Source organism: Ischnura elegans, chromosome 12 (genome assembly GCF_921293095.1).
Source record: "Ischnura elegans chromosome 12, ioIscEleg1.1, whole genome shotgun sequence".
NCBI lineage: Eukaryota > Metazoa > Arthropoda > Insecta > Odonata > Coenagrionidae > Ischnura > Ischnura elegans.
The window spans coordinates 5,164,269-5,179,446 of NC_060257.1; the positions used below are offsets into that span (position 1 = coordinate 5,164,269).

At 37.4% G+C, this 15,178-nt stretch overlaps 2 protein-coding genes and 1 long non-coding RNA gene across 4 annotated transcripts in view; 2 read left to right on the forward strand and 1 right to left on the reverse strand.

Annotated features, from left to right (window-relative positions):
- LOC124169171 overlaps positions 1-5,603 on the forward strand; it is a 31,906-nt gene extending 26,303 nt beyond the window's left edge. Inside the window, exons 5-8 of the mRNA XM_046547682.1 lie at positions 895-1,083; positions 1,804-1,975; positions 3,008-3,087; positions 5,079-5,603. Coding sequence (XP_046403638.1) covers positions 895-1,083; positions 1,804-1,975; positions 3,008-3,087; positions 5,079-5,275 — 638 coding nt within the window. The 3' untranslated portion in view covers positions 5,276-5,603. The remainder of the gene's footprint in view (positions 1-894; positions 1,084-1,803; positions 1,976-3,007; positions 3,088-5,078) is intronic.
- Positions 3,098-15,151, reverse strand: LOC124169174. Its single transcript, XR_006867047.1, has 4 exons — positions 15,092-15,151; positions 14,877-15,001; positions 5,048-5,133; positions 3,098-4,333 (listed from the first exon to the last, which is right to left on the reverse strand). It is a non-coding gene; the product is annotated as an uncharacterized LOC124169174 (long non-coding RNA).
- On the forward strand, positions 10,035-12,650 carry LOC124169173 (ribosomal RNA-processing protein 7 homolog A). Of its 2 annotated transcripts, none has more exons than XM_046547685.1 (7): positions 10,035-10,169; positions 10,265-10,404; positions 10,500-10,628; positions 10,839-10,977; positions 11,316-11,475; positions 12,255-12,385; positions 12,466-12,650. In XM_046547685.1, the coding sequence occupies exons 1-7, from the start codon at positions 10,136-10,138 to the stop codon at positions 12,549-12,551; spliced, it is 819 nt and encodes a 272-aa protein (XP_046403641.1). In that variant the 5' UTR covers positions 10,035-10,135; the 3' UTR covers positions 12,552-12,650. The 2 variants fall into 2 exon arrangements, with proteins under 2 accessions (XP_046403641.1, XP_046403642.1); XM_046547686.1 differs by having other exon boundaries at positions 10,038-10,169; positions 10,857-10,977.
- Positions 15,152-15,178: the final 27 nt, after the last annotated feature.

Sequence of the window (15,178 nt, forward strand, 5' to 3'; positions counted from 1 at the left end):
CAGAGAGGAGGGGGAACGATGAAGTGCTGGACATGGTGGGTGAGGAGAGGCAGCTTCTAGATGAGATACGGAAAAGACAGCACATATGAATAGAGCGAGTGCTGAGCAGGGGATGGATATTGATGTTAGAGGGAAGAATAAATGGGTAAATGAGTGAGGGGAAGGAAGAGAATAGGATTTTTAGATAGAATGAAATGGAGTATGTCTTATTGTGAATTAAAGAGATAAGTCCATGAAGGGAGAGAAGACAGTCAGAACTTTTCTTAATTACTCCATGGAAACCTATCTTCATCAGTAGAATAATTTAACAATGGAAATTAATGCTCTAATAAAGTGATAAAGTCAAGCATTTTACAAAAATTGCCACAAATGAAGTCAAATGACAAATACCAGCCAGGTGCTATCCATCTGCATCTGCACACTATGCCATAATCCACCTCAATGGGCATTTAGTGGAAGATGTTAGGATATCAGCAACTAACCTGTAAGAAAAACAAACTTAGGCTAGCACTTTGAGTCGCTTTGCAGCCCAACTTTGACCTAGCATTTATTAGAATTCTTAATGATAAAAATAATATGTTCATCTAATGGATATCTATACATATAGATAAAAATGCCTCTATGCTTAGATATATATGAAACCTTTTTTTCCCGAGTCGCTTGTTTTAAAGTCTCTAGCAACTCACAGCCTCATTCATGTCAAACACTCTCTTCTCTTAATATACGTAGCAGGTTTTGACATTTATCTTTTCTTAGCAATGAATTGAGTCACCAGATAGCATCATTATGAGACGGATCCCTGCTGCATATCTGAGGCGCAGTCTCACTCTTCACATACAAGAATCTATCCACGCACTTATTTTCTTTGCATGACTTCATGTGATGGCACCAAAGCATGCAGCAGAGAAGCATTAGGCATTGCAAATAAAGGAGAGAGATCAGACATATCCCTGCACTGCAATGAGTGGGGTAACTATGAACGCTTGCAGTGTGACGATGGATTTTGCTGGTGTGCTGACATCAAAACGGGAGAGCCACAATCAGTATCAACCCCTGCCGAAATGGTGGCCCTGCTACCCTGCTGTAAGTGACTCCCACTAAGTATGTGGCTGGAAGCTTTCAGGTGCAGCAGTACAATATATGTTATCAGTGAAGGCTTTTTGAGCTCCAGGTAGTTTAACTCTGGATCACAAAACCTTTATCATTTTTACGACGCGCCAAATTAGAGTTACAAACTTTTAGAAAATACATTTTGAAATAAAAAATTACATATTTTATTGTAATTTATATATTTTTCCACAGCATCTAACATAAAAAGTTTGTGCTATAAGGATGTAAATATTAATACCACCAGTGCTGATAATGGAGGGAGGGGCAACTCTAAAATTCCGTACAGATCAGACTGTTAAAAATCATTATCTCCTACCCTTGCATACATTCCCCTAACTTTGAGTTGTATTCACTACTTTGAGCCCATCCACCTTCTAAGCTTTTAACTAGACATAATTTCTGGCAGGAAGAGTTCTTAGGTTGCCAATTGGATCAGAGGGTTAATTTCTTCCGATGTTTCGAAGGCATAGTCTACCATTGTCTTCAGGTACATGGAGCAGCTACATAGTAAATTCTCTGGTTTAACTTCTACCTGCTCCACTACCCTGAAGATAATGGCAGACTAAGCCCTCGAATAGTCAGAGTAATTGACCCCCAGTGGGTAACACAAGAACTCTTGCTACCATTGATCCGCTAGGAAGGTCTGGGATCCTACAAATGACATTTCTATTTTACACATGGATGCCAAAATAGACTTGAAGGCAGAGGTTGGCTACCAGTATCTGCGGGAATGTGAGAGCTCAGCAGTGGCTGCCGGAAGAATCAGAGACATCCTGGTGAAGCACGGCACCAAAAACACCAACCTCGGCATTGAAAATTGCGACCCAGATGGAAGCTATGGAAGTTATCAAATAACAGGCGATAGGTAAGTGGGACAAAGAGAAATCGCTAACCATCTTGGCCCCTAGCAATGAAATGCAGCAATTTTGTCTTGCGTTGCCATCTTTGATGGATAAATAAGGCACAGCATCTACCACTAAGGACCAAGAGGTAAAATCACAATTACAGCATCTTTGCATGATCATCTTTGGAGTAATCAAAATATTAGTCATATGGTCTCAAGTTCATTTTTGTCCTGTGAGTGAGTGGCTATTCTATCAAAGTCAAATCATGATTATCTAATGGGTGCAAGTTATAGCCCATATAATCAAGAATATAATAAATGTGGTTGCTATCTTGACATTTAAGTGGAAAATATTTTGTATTATAGCAGATAAATAATCAGCCAAGCCTCAGAAATTGATATAAAAACTAAATACATATTTTGTTTCATTTGGGATACATTACACTGTTCTGCAAAAAATAGTTCAAAAAATGCCCGGCTACAATTTAGGGTGTTTCTGGCTAATTTTGGGTCACTGAATCCAAAAATGACCTCTGTTTTTTTTCTATCACCCTCCATTTTTATGAGCAACCCCTAAATTGGGGGAAAACAACCCCTTATCTAAATTTATCGCTTTTCAAAGGACTTTTACCAATGTCATCTGCTTCTGATTGAAAAAAACTGACGTTTCGATTTAAGCGATCAAGGTCAAGAGAGAGACAAACTTCACTGGCGTTGAAAAGATTTAGGAGGTGAAATTTGAAAAAAAAAAACTTTAAAAAACATTAAAATAAGCATTTTTCTTTGTTTTTTATGACATATCATACGGTAGTTAATGGAAAAGTTTTTAAAGGATGAATACACTGTTCACACTATTTTGTAAAGGATCAATATAACATAAAATATAAGAGGGGTTTAACAAATGAATGATTGAGTTTCGTTATTCATAACCACAGAATAAGAGAAACTGTACAGTTTTTTTCTACTAACATGCAATCAATGTAAAGATTAAAAAACAAGTACTAGCCACTGAAAATCCTAAGTAACCTCAAGTGCTGATTTTCATAATTTCAGAATTACCTGCACATGGAAGGACAAAACCACAATAGGAAGCTATGCATGCCCTGCTGATCAACTTTCAATACTAAACTGCAGTAAGTTGGACTTGAAATTAGCAAATCTGGACACTAAAATTTTATTCTTCCACATTTCCCATTAATAAGTTCAAGCAAAGCAATATGTTTCCAGTCCACAGCTCTTTGGGATATATTGTGGCCTTAATCACTTATACCAAATAGTATTGTACTCAATGAGAATGGAGCACATATTTGCAATAACCCAATCCCATTCCTCATGCATTCAAATTTTATTTTAATTGTACCAATATTCATTCGATTCATTCCCAATGAAGATTTACCGGTTTTGTGGAACAAGAGGTCTTATTGTTAGTTGAGGTCCCTACAGCCCTCACAAAGGAACTTGTTTCGATTGTTTGCGTGAGTGAATGTGTGCGTGGCTTTGGCTATTCTGGTTGAGAGGCTGGGGTTTTCGTCCCTGCGGTGAAACTCTCCCCTTCCCGGACACCAACGCAGTGAAAAGTTTTCTTGGAAGGGAGGACATGCTTTGGGAGATTTTTATTCAGCCATTTGAGTTTTTTTCCCCCCTTTTGCAATGTCTTTGAGGCCATAGAGCTCAATTCCCCCGTTTCGCATCTCTTACATAATGATCCTCTCATAAGTGTTTGGACCTTAAGGTTGGGGTGAGCGGAGGTTGCGATGATGGATGCATGAGTGGAGGCCTGGGGTGGGGCCTTCGATGGGGCCTTGGGGGAGGCCCTTGGGTGAGTTGACATGGTGCGAGGGCCACACACTCTGAGACACATAGACAAGGGGGCAGTGTTCGCGTGGCACCAGCCGAGATGCATCTATTCCGTGATGTGAACCATTTCTATTTGTTAATACAGTCCACTTTCAGCGTTTTTCATTTCATTGAAGTTACCACCCTTGGATAAGTCGGTTTGAAGACCCATATTTAGTATCAAACAATAAGCCCCTTCCTGTTCACAAACATCTCCTCTGCCAATGCCATTCTCTACCTTATTCCTGCAAAAATTTCCACTGAACAAGGAATATATCCTGGACATTTCATGGCTGTATCTACGTTAAAGAAGCAACTTGGGCTGTGTATTGATATTCTAGTGTAACAGCTAGTCAGTCAGAAAAAAACTGCTTTGTGTTAGATATTAGTAAGAATTAATTGGTGCCACTCTTTAGTCTGTTCCAATTCCAGTCCAGTTCCAAGCAACATTTCTTGCTCCCTGTTCCTGGTTCAGGTCCTTAAACTAGTGTTTCATTTTTAATACTTAGTTTTAAAAAGCTTTAAATGATTTTCCTTGGGGTGCTGTAAGCAGAAAAAAGAATAGAAAACACATCAAGTTAACTTGCAAATGATTTAAAGTAAAAAATAACTCTATTTAAAGTAACCATTAAGCATAGCTCTCCAGAAAAGTTTTCAAATTGGTTATAATTTCAGTTTAAATTCTTTTTGGCTTTGTAGTCAATTGTGGTTATAATTTTTAGATCTAATAGAGCCAACTGAATAAGATTTAAACTGACCCATTCATACATTTGTCTACATTCTTTAAGACTATGAGACACTTGAATGCATTAGTATGTACACACGTTCATCCCGCTCAAAGGTTTAAATAGGTACCTAATTGAAAGAAGTGGTTACTTCACCAAAAGTCAGAACCACATCATTTTTTTTTATTACGAAATCTAAAGGGATAACAAGACATCAGTAACTGAACAGACGGGGTATTAATGTATTTGTCTATTTGCTTTTTTCGGAGAAAATATTTTATAGTATTATTGTCTTCTTTATGATATGTGTAGAGAGCTCCGCATACATAGTTTGTTTTTTGTGAACTCCGATGTACTTTTGTTGCATCATTAGAACAACTGTATTAATGAGGCACACAAAACTCATAAATATAAATCTACACAATAAAAAATTATGACAGTCAACTGTTAAACCTAAAATATAAATTCAGCATAACTCCTGTTATCAAGAAAAATATGTGTCTTTTTGAAATAAATACAAAAATTAACTTACAGGTAATCATGTTTTTTTCCTGTCATTTCAGACTGTGCTCGAGATACAAAGCTATTTAAACTAAATGAAAGACCTCTGTATCTCACCTGCAATGGAAATGGAAATTACAATGCAAAACAGGTTTCGGGCAAAAAATCATTCTGTGTGGATGCAGATGGATACCCAACGACAGTCTTGCTGGATAAAGTAGACTGTCCAAGCAACACTCAAATGTACATGCATACATAAATGTACTCTATCCTCTGTTGAACAACTGTACCTACATCAGCTAAATCACCAAAATATTTTTTTATAACACCTTAAAAGATGGGTAGAAAGGTGCAAAAACAATGTACGCAATATAAATAATTTTAAAAATGAGATATAACATGCCTTTAATAGTGTACCCCAATGCGAAAGGATAGCTAGATCAAACATTTAGGATGTCATACTGATCAAATGTGACATGTGCAATCATGTTATGAAGACCTCAGTGATATGGGAATTTTTTTTCCTGAGGTATAGTTTGGAAATGAAGTACTGATAAGTATTTGTTATTTTGGCCATAACACAATAATTTATCAATGAAAACTGAGATTACAGTCATCTCAATTGGTAATTGCTCAGTAAAGGTCAGTGCTGTAGTTGGGCCGGTATGGCGTACCCACTAAAATTCGAACTCATTATAAGCGTACCTGTTAAACTACATTTTTAAATCTGTAAAAAATAGCCCTACTGTAAATTGTGCAATGGATTTCAGAAAGAAAAATTGGAAATTATTATTTATGCACTTGTTCAGAGTTATCTCGTGGTACATCTTGGAATTAATACAAGAGTTAGAGTTTGACATTTCAATCATGGTCGCATGTATAATACATGTTCAACTGTTGGCAATTTTTGGTGAATACCACCTAATTTTTTTTCCCAACTGCAGCACTGGTAAAGGTAACAAGCGCTTACTTATGGATGTAACTCACTGTCCCCAATTATTTTTGTGCATACTTTAAACTCCTTAATTAGTCTCTGAGGCACCTATGTGAATTAAAAGCTCAATGTTTGTAAGTCATTAACCACCATGATGCACTACACAGTAAAGCAAATTCATTACTCCAATTACCATCTGGCTAAAATAAATGCAGGATGACAAAATGGATAAAAAAATGATCACACATGCAGCACAAAAAGGAGTAAAATTGGCTAAAATTATTAACATTTCACACAAAAAATATTTCCAACCAACAATTAGTCCAGGAAACGAAGCTCATAACAGTTCAAAACCTTGCAATTTTTTCAAACTGAATCGATTTGAATAAAAATTTGGGATTAGACTAATCATATACCTACCCCCTACTTCAAAATCTATATTGTGCCGAAGGGCACTTTTTATTTTTTAGGGGTGAAAACTACCCTTAAATGCTAGAACTTATAGAACTATATTTTAAAGCTAAATACGGTTAAAATTTAGTTTAAATTATTTGTATAATTATTTTTTTTTTGCGTTTGGAAAATTATTTTAGAGTATTTCAACCCTTAAAATCAACCTTTATTATTATTATTATTTCTTCTCATATTCTCAAGCGAATTTAGGACATTGTTGTCCTCTCTTCCAATGAACTTGATGGACAATCACAAACATCCATGCCCTGGATGGTGATCAATCCACCCAGGCGGGATTCGAACCCGCGACCTCTAGGTCAGCAGCCGGGGACTTTACCCCGACGCCACCGAGGCCGGCAAAAATTGGGGGCTAATGTAAAAAAAAAACTATTTACCCGAAAAATATAAATTATATTATCACATTGTGTTGATTTAAGAATGCTGTTGCTTGAACAAGGTACAACTTCATTATGAAAATTGTCAACCCTTAAAAACCATCCCATGTAATATATACTTGCAATGCTTATTAACTACTATAACTGGCATATATAGGAAAAAAGTCAAATCACAGTTCATTTAAAATTTTACAAACAAAAGTACTATGAATATTTACACACATAGACAAAAATAAAACTTATACAAACTCAGACAAAAATGATTTTTTGAATCATTTTAATTTACATAATCATCATCGTGGTCGACGTCATCCTCGTGCATTTCTAATACAGGTGCCCTGTTGTTACAATTCTCACCAGAGCACCCAGAACAAGTTGAATTGAAATATAGTCCAACTTTTCTGCAGCCACATGAAATGCCACACCCTTTTTTTACAGTTACAAAAAATCATATTTAGAAGTTCTCTAGGTGCTGGCGGTTTATTTAATTTAACAGAGTGCAATGAACCTTCCTTAAGAACCATCCCCAACTGTCTGTCGGCTGAATGCTTTATTTCCAAGCCACTGCTGAATTTGGTAATGTGTTCTCTTTGTGTGTTCGTCTAAGGCATCAACAATGGGCAGAAGAGATGACAGTTTTACGGCATTGAGTTCCTCTATTCTATTACTCTGAGACAGACAGAGCAAGCGTTCTATATCCCAAAGGCTTAAAGAGCACGAAAGAGCGTTAAAACTTCATCGGTGGGACGCTTCAGCTGTCGCTGAACATTATGCCTCCAGCCCTGGGCATAAAATAATGTTTAACGCTACACGGGTATTGGCGAAGACGGAAGAGCATCATCCGCATCTTATACGTGAATCCATCGAGATAGCGAAAAGGCCTAATAACTTTATAATAGGGAGGATGGGTATAACCTCAGCCGTGTATAGAGAGGGTTCCTAGCCCAATATAATGACCAACGGCTATCGCCTAAAATTCAAATCCGGGACAACAATGGGTAACGAAAAACATATATAAGCTCGGGACGAGAATAAATTCCTTCCATTCTCTTGATAACGCTCCCAGTAGGAGGAGTGAAACGTTGAGTGAAAATGTTTTCTACACAGCAATACCCGAGAACCACCACCAACATAGAGAAAAGAAGCTATGAAAATCTTCAGACGGAGACTGTATGGCTACCATATATACAGTCTCCGTCTGAAGATTTTCATAGCTTCAAGAGAAGAAAATAAAAGCTGCATGTATCCATTTCTTTTATGTTTTACCTTATGGTTTCAGACTTAGCCAGTATCTTTTTAAACGGAGTTTTGTCTTTCACTTTGAGCTGCAAATCAAAAGGATGTTTAGAGAAATAAACGATCAACTGGGGCGTGAGGCTAAAAGGGTATGGGAAGCCGGAAAAGATTGCGAGGAAATAGAACATTTTTGGAAGGAAGGGGGGGTAAGCGCATTGCATATTTTTTTCTCTATGACCTTTGACCCCCATTATGAATTTGGGAGATCAAAAAAATCTGTTATGCAGAACTATGAACTGCAAAACTGACTTGGGCACCCTTTAAAACCCATGGTTCCACACTGTCATGATGGCCCGACGTTTAACTCTACGACCTTTGACCCCCATTTTGACCCTTGGAGGTCAAAAAACCAACAATACGGATCTATGAACTGCCTAACCGACTTTGGCACCCTTCAAAACCTAAGGTTTGACACGTTGGTTGTCATGACGGCACGACGTTTAACTCTATGACCTTTGACCCCCATTGTGACCCTCGGAGGTCAAAAAAACCAACAATACGGATCTATGAACTGCCAAACTGACTTTGGCACCCTTCAAAACCTATGGTTTGACACATTGGTTGTCATGATGGCACGACGTTTAACTCTATGACCTTTGACCCCTATTGTGACCCTCAGAGGTCAAAAAACCAACAATACGGATCTATGAACTGCCTAACCGACTTTGGCACCCTTCAAAACCTATGGTTTGACACGTTGGTTGCCATGATGGCCCGACGGTTAACGCTATGACCTTTGACCCCCATTGTGACCCTCGGAGGTCAATTAGTGAATAATACGGGGATTTGGACAATACCAATGACTTGGGCACCCTATAAAACCCACAGATCGACACCTTTGTCGGTATGCTATTCTTTTTGCCACCCTTATGACCTTGACGGTGACCTTACTGGGTCAACCGTTGAATTGTCGTAAGTAAAAGTGTTATTTTTGGGTTTCTCGGGTCCGAAACCCTGAGAATTGACATCTTGGTCAATGAATTTCAGACATTTTTCTATCTCGATTTTTTTAACATTGAAACCCCATAAGGCAAATTCAAATTTTTGGTTTGGACCCAAATTGAGAGGTCAAAAGGTCAAGGTCAAGGTTGAGAGGTCAAGTCATTGGTATTGTCCAAATCCCCGTATTATTCACTAATTGACCTCCGAGGGTCACAATGGGGGTCAAAGGTCATAGCGTTAACCGTCGGGCCATCATGGCAACCAACGTGTCAAACCATAGGTTTTGAAGGGTGCCAAAGTCGAGTAGGCAGTTCATAGATCCGTATTGTTGGTTTTTTGACCTCTGAGGGTCACAATAGGGGTCATTTCTCCTGAAGTCTCACTTTACCGTAAAGTGAGCAATTTCAGTGCCGTCTGTGAATCACACCCTAAATAAGGTGGAGCTCCCTTATAAATAGAGGTCAATATCTCACCAAATATTTATTATACAGAAAATTTAAACAAACCAAAATATTTGAAAATAAAGAAGCTAAATTTCATTACTCTTGCATTTTTTCATATCACCAGCTTTTTTGGAGTTATTTTGAAAAAAGAGCATTTTTAACGAAATTGTAGATAATGGATTTTTAATTTTACCTCCAATTTTTTCAAAATTGAGAATTGTAAATTAACCAAACTTCTAGGATCAATTAACAATACTTAAATAAAGAGAACTTCTGAAGGGCATTGATCAATTTTAACTAGTGTGGTAATAAGGAGTTGTTTTCACTGATTTATTCGTAGAAAAAAGTATGGACTGATCTTATTTTTAATCATAACTCGCTCAAATTTCATGATAAAACTTTTTTTCTCATGACAAGAAAGCTTTTTTAAGGAATTCGTACGAACGCCCCCACAGCGAAAGGCATAGCAAGGTTTATGGACACCGTTGCATATTAGCGCCACTACGCGGCCACTTTTGGCGATCGAATTGAATGCGCACGAAATGACAAAACACGGAACGCGAATCATTCATGTTCTCAAGCCTCCTTCAATGGAATCCCTTTGAAGATGCCCATGTGAGTTTTGTGTAGAAATGAGCTGATTTATTATCCCAAGAATGGTTATTGCAATGGAAACACAAGGATTCAAGGGTAAGAATTTAAGTCGCTGAAATGGAATTCGTGTTTATTCCCACTAATTGGAGGTTTACCAAAAGGGCTTATTTGTTTCCTTCTGTGGTTTTTAGTGATTCCTCTGAAGTTTTCGAAGGAGAATACTGCTCAGCATTCTCTGTATGTTAAAGAACATTCTGTGAGAGAGAAAACGGAGAGTAAGCCCCCCCATAGAACACTATTTGTGTTGAACGTCCCACCTTATTGCACGGAGGTAAGATTAACTGCCCGCAGATTAATGCATTGGCTGTTTACATTTCTTGAACTGACTGAAGACATGATTATTCTTACTAATACTTTTTTTATTAGGAGAGCCTGAGAAATGCCTTCTCGGAAAGAAGTGGTTGTCGAGTGACTGGTGTTTATTTTCATAAAAAGCCCACTTCTGCTGAGCCAGATTTGGAACAGTCAAAGGTTTTCAGAAAGTCATCAATAAAGGTAGCTATTGATTTATTTTTCAAATCAGAATATGTTTCCTGTGTGTATAATTTGAAAATTGACAGTGGTTCTGTGTATTTTAAGTGTTACTGTCAAGGTAATTCCAAATAAATATGATTTTCTAGTAGTTGCTGCAATGTTAGTTAATCAATTGCCGCATATTTCTGTTTTTATCATTCCTTAGACTCTTACGTCATTTTTATCCTTAAGTTATCTTTCGTCATGCAGGGTTTCAAAGTGGCATATATCGTCTTTGAATCAGCCTCTGGACTTAAGACAGTGTTATCGTCTACTGCAGAACCAATTTTACTCTCCAGTTCCCGATTACCTGTTTTGACTGGTTGCGAAAGTAAGTTGCACGAGTATAATTTATTCTTGTTACGTCAATTGATTTTAAATATCCTCGGTTTCCTCTTGTATAGTTGGCCATTCTGATATATTTAATTCAAACTAGTTCCTCTAAAATATGCCAAATTATCAACAACCAATTGGTGAATCAATACTGTATCTTGAATCGACTTGTTTTAAATAACTTCAGAACTAATAAATATAATAATAATGTAATAAATAACTTGATTTTTTCTTTAGCAGTGTGCAATTTAATGAATGAATCTTAATACTTGGTGACTTTATAATTTATATTTTGCTGTCAGCTTGTAGTAACCAGTGAAATATATTTTCATGTAGAATGGGCTGCCGAGTACAACGGTAGAATTGTGGATAGTGCAGTGCTTCAAGCAGAAATAGACGCGTTCATGGCCAATTATGACGAACAGGAGAGGGAGTCGAGACAGAAGGAGAAGGAAGAGGGTGCTGATGAAGAAGGCTGGGTCACCGTCACTAAAAGGTTTGGAGACGTTGTTAAATATTTTGATTACGAACAAACAAGCCCAAAGCCAACAATTTCATCTTTCTTATCCTGAGGAAATTATCTTTTTCATATCATTTTTCCTCAATTTTGTCTAATGTATTGGTTTTCACATTTTGAAACACATTTTCAGGCTCACTTTGCGGAACCACATCACTAGCAATGTATGGAAATAAAATAACTTTAAAAAAATTTATTTCACTGTCTTAGGGTTCTACATAAATTTTTATTGTTTTAGCGGCCTTGATATTGACTGTTTGAGTTGAAACTCGGGTTGTTGAAATAAATTTCTGTAAAACTTAATAAAGTTATAATACTGCTATGCATGTTACTTCAGTCAAAATTTCCCTCAAAGATAGGAAATCCTATTTAGAATGAAGGAGCCTTCTTAGGTTTGCCAAAGGTGGACGAATGCTAGTTCCTCTCCCTGATGATGAATGCATCACTGGCTTAGTGATTCAACCCAAAGCATGGTTTGGATAGGTGAGGTTTTAGAGCTCATCCCAGAATTAGCCATTAGATTTTTGTGGTGAGGCTGAAAAAATTGAATTGTGAGGGCCTTTTTGTAATTTGGACGTTCTATATTTTTGTTCTGTCCGTTACCACCTGGCCACATACTTGACTTGTAACACTTCATTTTGTAATAACAATATTCACAAGGATGGGTGTCCAATTGTGTTCTAGTATTTCATTTCACAGATAGTTTAGTGGGACTCCAGCCAGTTTCTTGATTGCTTTTTTTAATATTTGTTTTTTAGGGGAAGAAACCCTGGGTTTTCTCGCAAGGAAAGTGTGCACAGGAAAGTTATGGGGAGAGAGAGGCAAAAACGCTCTCGGAAGGAGTTGCTGAATTTTTACACATTCCAAATAAGAGAATCCAAAATGAAGCGTAAGAATGATTGACTTATTGTGTTTGTGATGAGTGGCTGTTGCATGCATTCTAAATTCATTATTTCCTCTGTTTTCCAGATATCGCAGAGCTGCGCCAGAAGTTCGAAGAAGATAAAAAGAGAATTTCAGTCTTGAAGCAGGCCAGGCGTTTCAAGCCATTCTGATTTACATTGCTTTCAGCTGTGAATCTGTACATTTTTTTGTGGGTGTGACGTTTTTTTTATGATTTTTTTCAATAAATCTCAATGTGTTCTCAGAAAAAATAATTTTTTTTTACAAAGAAAACCCTTAACTTGCAGTCTTTTCAAAACTTAAAAAAGTGTCAATATTTTCAGAGGGGTGATATTGAAGCTGAATATACGTTATAATATGACTACGTGGTGCAGAAGAATTAAGGAAATCCTAACCTCTAACTAACTTTTGGATACCTCTAATCTTGATATTAAATGTGTTAGTTCCCACTCTATCTCCTCACTTTCCACTACTCCAAATGAATGTCTTAAATTGTTAAAATCCCTTGAAACTAACTGTGCAACTGGTTCAGATCAGCTGGCTGTGATGTTTCTGTAAAATACAGCTCCTCCTTAGGCTGCACCCCTGTCCATCATTTTGAACTGATTTTTTTCAATGGCATACTTCCCCTCTGACAATGACTGACAAATTGGCAGCATTTGCCCTCTCTTCAAATCTTGAAAGAAAATATTCAGTAGAATCTTATATTCCTTTTTCTCTGACATTTCTTCCATCATACTTCAATTTTGCCAATTCTATCAAGTGCTTGTGAGCACATCATTCATCGATGTCCATTGTCTTCTTCTCTTCCTTTCATGTCTGACGAACAGCATCGTTTCCTTCCTGGATCATCTGCAGGTACAAATCTGTCCATTTTGCACAAATATTGCATTGAGGCTGGATGTATGCAACAGATTTTGCTAAAGCTTTCGGCAAAATTATCTATCAATGATACTCGTCACACCTGGCCATAATTACCGACTACCTGGGTATAATATTCCCTCAGTCACCTCAGAAGGATTTAGGGGTTATTTTTTTACTCTAAGCTGCTTTTCCATGAACATATTTAAGCACACATGGTCTTTGGTGGGTATGATGTATCGTTATACAGTGAGGTAGCAGATTTAATTGCTCTATGCACCTTCTTCTTTTCCTGTGCCTCTCTGGTCCTGAATTAATACACCCAATTCTGGGTTATGGCCTGGCCCCACTTTCATCATTAAAGCTCCTGGAATGCAGTTGGATTTTTTCCTCTCTGTTGTTTGCTGTGGCCACAAGCCTTTTTGTGACCTTTCCCTCAGTATATGATTAGATCCTCTCTTGGTATTGCAACTCTAGTTGATCATCGTGTCCTCAATGATAGGAGACTCTTCTTAAATATTATTAATGGCAAATACAGATCATCTGACCTTTGTCTTTTCCTGCTTCATGTTCCTTAGCACACAATGAAGTCGAGTGACCTATTACATACATTGTTTCAAACCCCGCCTTTCTGTCTCTAAACGTTCTTTTCTATTCAGACTACCCTCTTCCATTAACTCCCACTCAAAATGTGTCCCAGTCCTCCATTCATTACTGTTCACAATCTGGATCCTTTTTTTCAACCCTTGGTCATCTTGCACCATCTTTGTCGTAATTTTCCCCCTACTCCTCACTCCACCCTAGGAATACCACCATTCTTTGTTCTTTATTTGATAATACTGTTGAATATTATTTTGTTCATTGTTGTTTAAGTAGTGCTTACAGTTTTCTTTGTTATTGTGAGTCCTCTGTAATCGGTCTTATGCTGTTTTTGGACTGCATTAAATAAATAATTCTTCAATCACATCTACAGGCTACACTGAAAATTCGGCCGTGGAAAATTAAAGTGGTGTTTTGTATGACCATGATGATTGTTAACAACTATCACTAGCCTTCCCTAAATGTGATGATCAAGAAGAAGGCCGACAGAAGCCTGGGACACTCAGTATTCTGGTAAGAAACCCATATAGGGGCTGGTAAACCCATTGGCACCTAGCGATGACAAACAGCGCCAAAAAATGCATTACTTCCAGTTGTTTTGCTCTGTGTTACGGGCAACAAACTTTTCCACGGTAACTTAATGTTTGTATTGTAAAAAATGGATAGGCCTTCATCAAAACCTATGCCACAGTGTGATGCTGGTTTTACATACTCATTTGGTTAACGATTGCAAGACATAATTTCAACATACTGATACGAATGAAATGCCCTCAGGTTTTCCACCGGGTGAGAGGATGAATGTGTCTCACAGTAATGGAGCAACTCTCCTAGTGTAAGAACCCAGAGCAATTAATTGAGATGGGATGTCGAAAACGCATCAGATCATTCTTCATTATTTTGATATATTCATTGAACTCTTCTCATCGCCCACTCCTGTATATTTTAGGAACCAAAAATATCATTTATAACATAATAACTTTTTTGGGAAGGAACATGGAAGTATAGACAGCACTCACCAATACGCACGATTACTATCGTCGTCCCGCCCTAATCAGTATATTCGGGATGTAACAGAATGAAACGTATCAACATCCTTTTCTGTAGCAGGTGCTGCTGCTCCGTGAAGCTTATCTCCTTTTAGCTGGAATATAAATATAGTGCTATCAACTATTTACTTTACACTTCCAGCACGGGGTAAGTATTTTCAATTCATGTAACGATTTACTTCTACCATTAGTTTTCAAATTGGTGGCAAAAGTAAACAATTTGATCTTCGATACCATTCGATACTGAATATATCGTACGAATCGATTGATCG

What these genes read in the sequence shown, in the direction of transcription:
- LOC124169173 (XM_046547685.1), top strand. Translation starts at nt 10,136, where the DNA reads ATGGTTATTGCAATGGAAACACAAGGATTCAAGG. An exon ending in TGGGTCACCGTCACTAAAAG is followed by an intron (nt 11,476 to 12,254) that starts GTTTGGAGACGT and finishes TTTGTTTTTTAG; the next exon opens with GGGAAGAAACCCTGGGTTTT. An exon ending in AAGAGAATCCAAAATGAAGC is followed by an intron (nt 12,386 to 12,465) that starts GTAAGAATGATT and finishes TCTGTTTTCCAG; the next exon opens with ATATCGCAGAGCTGCGCCAG.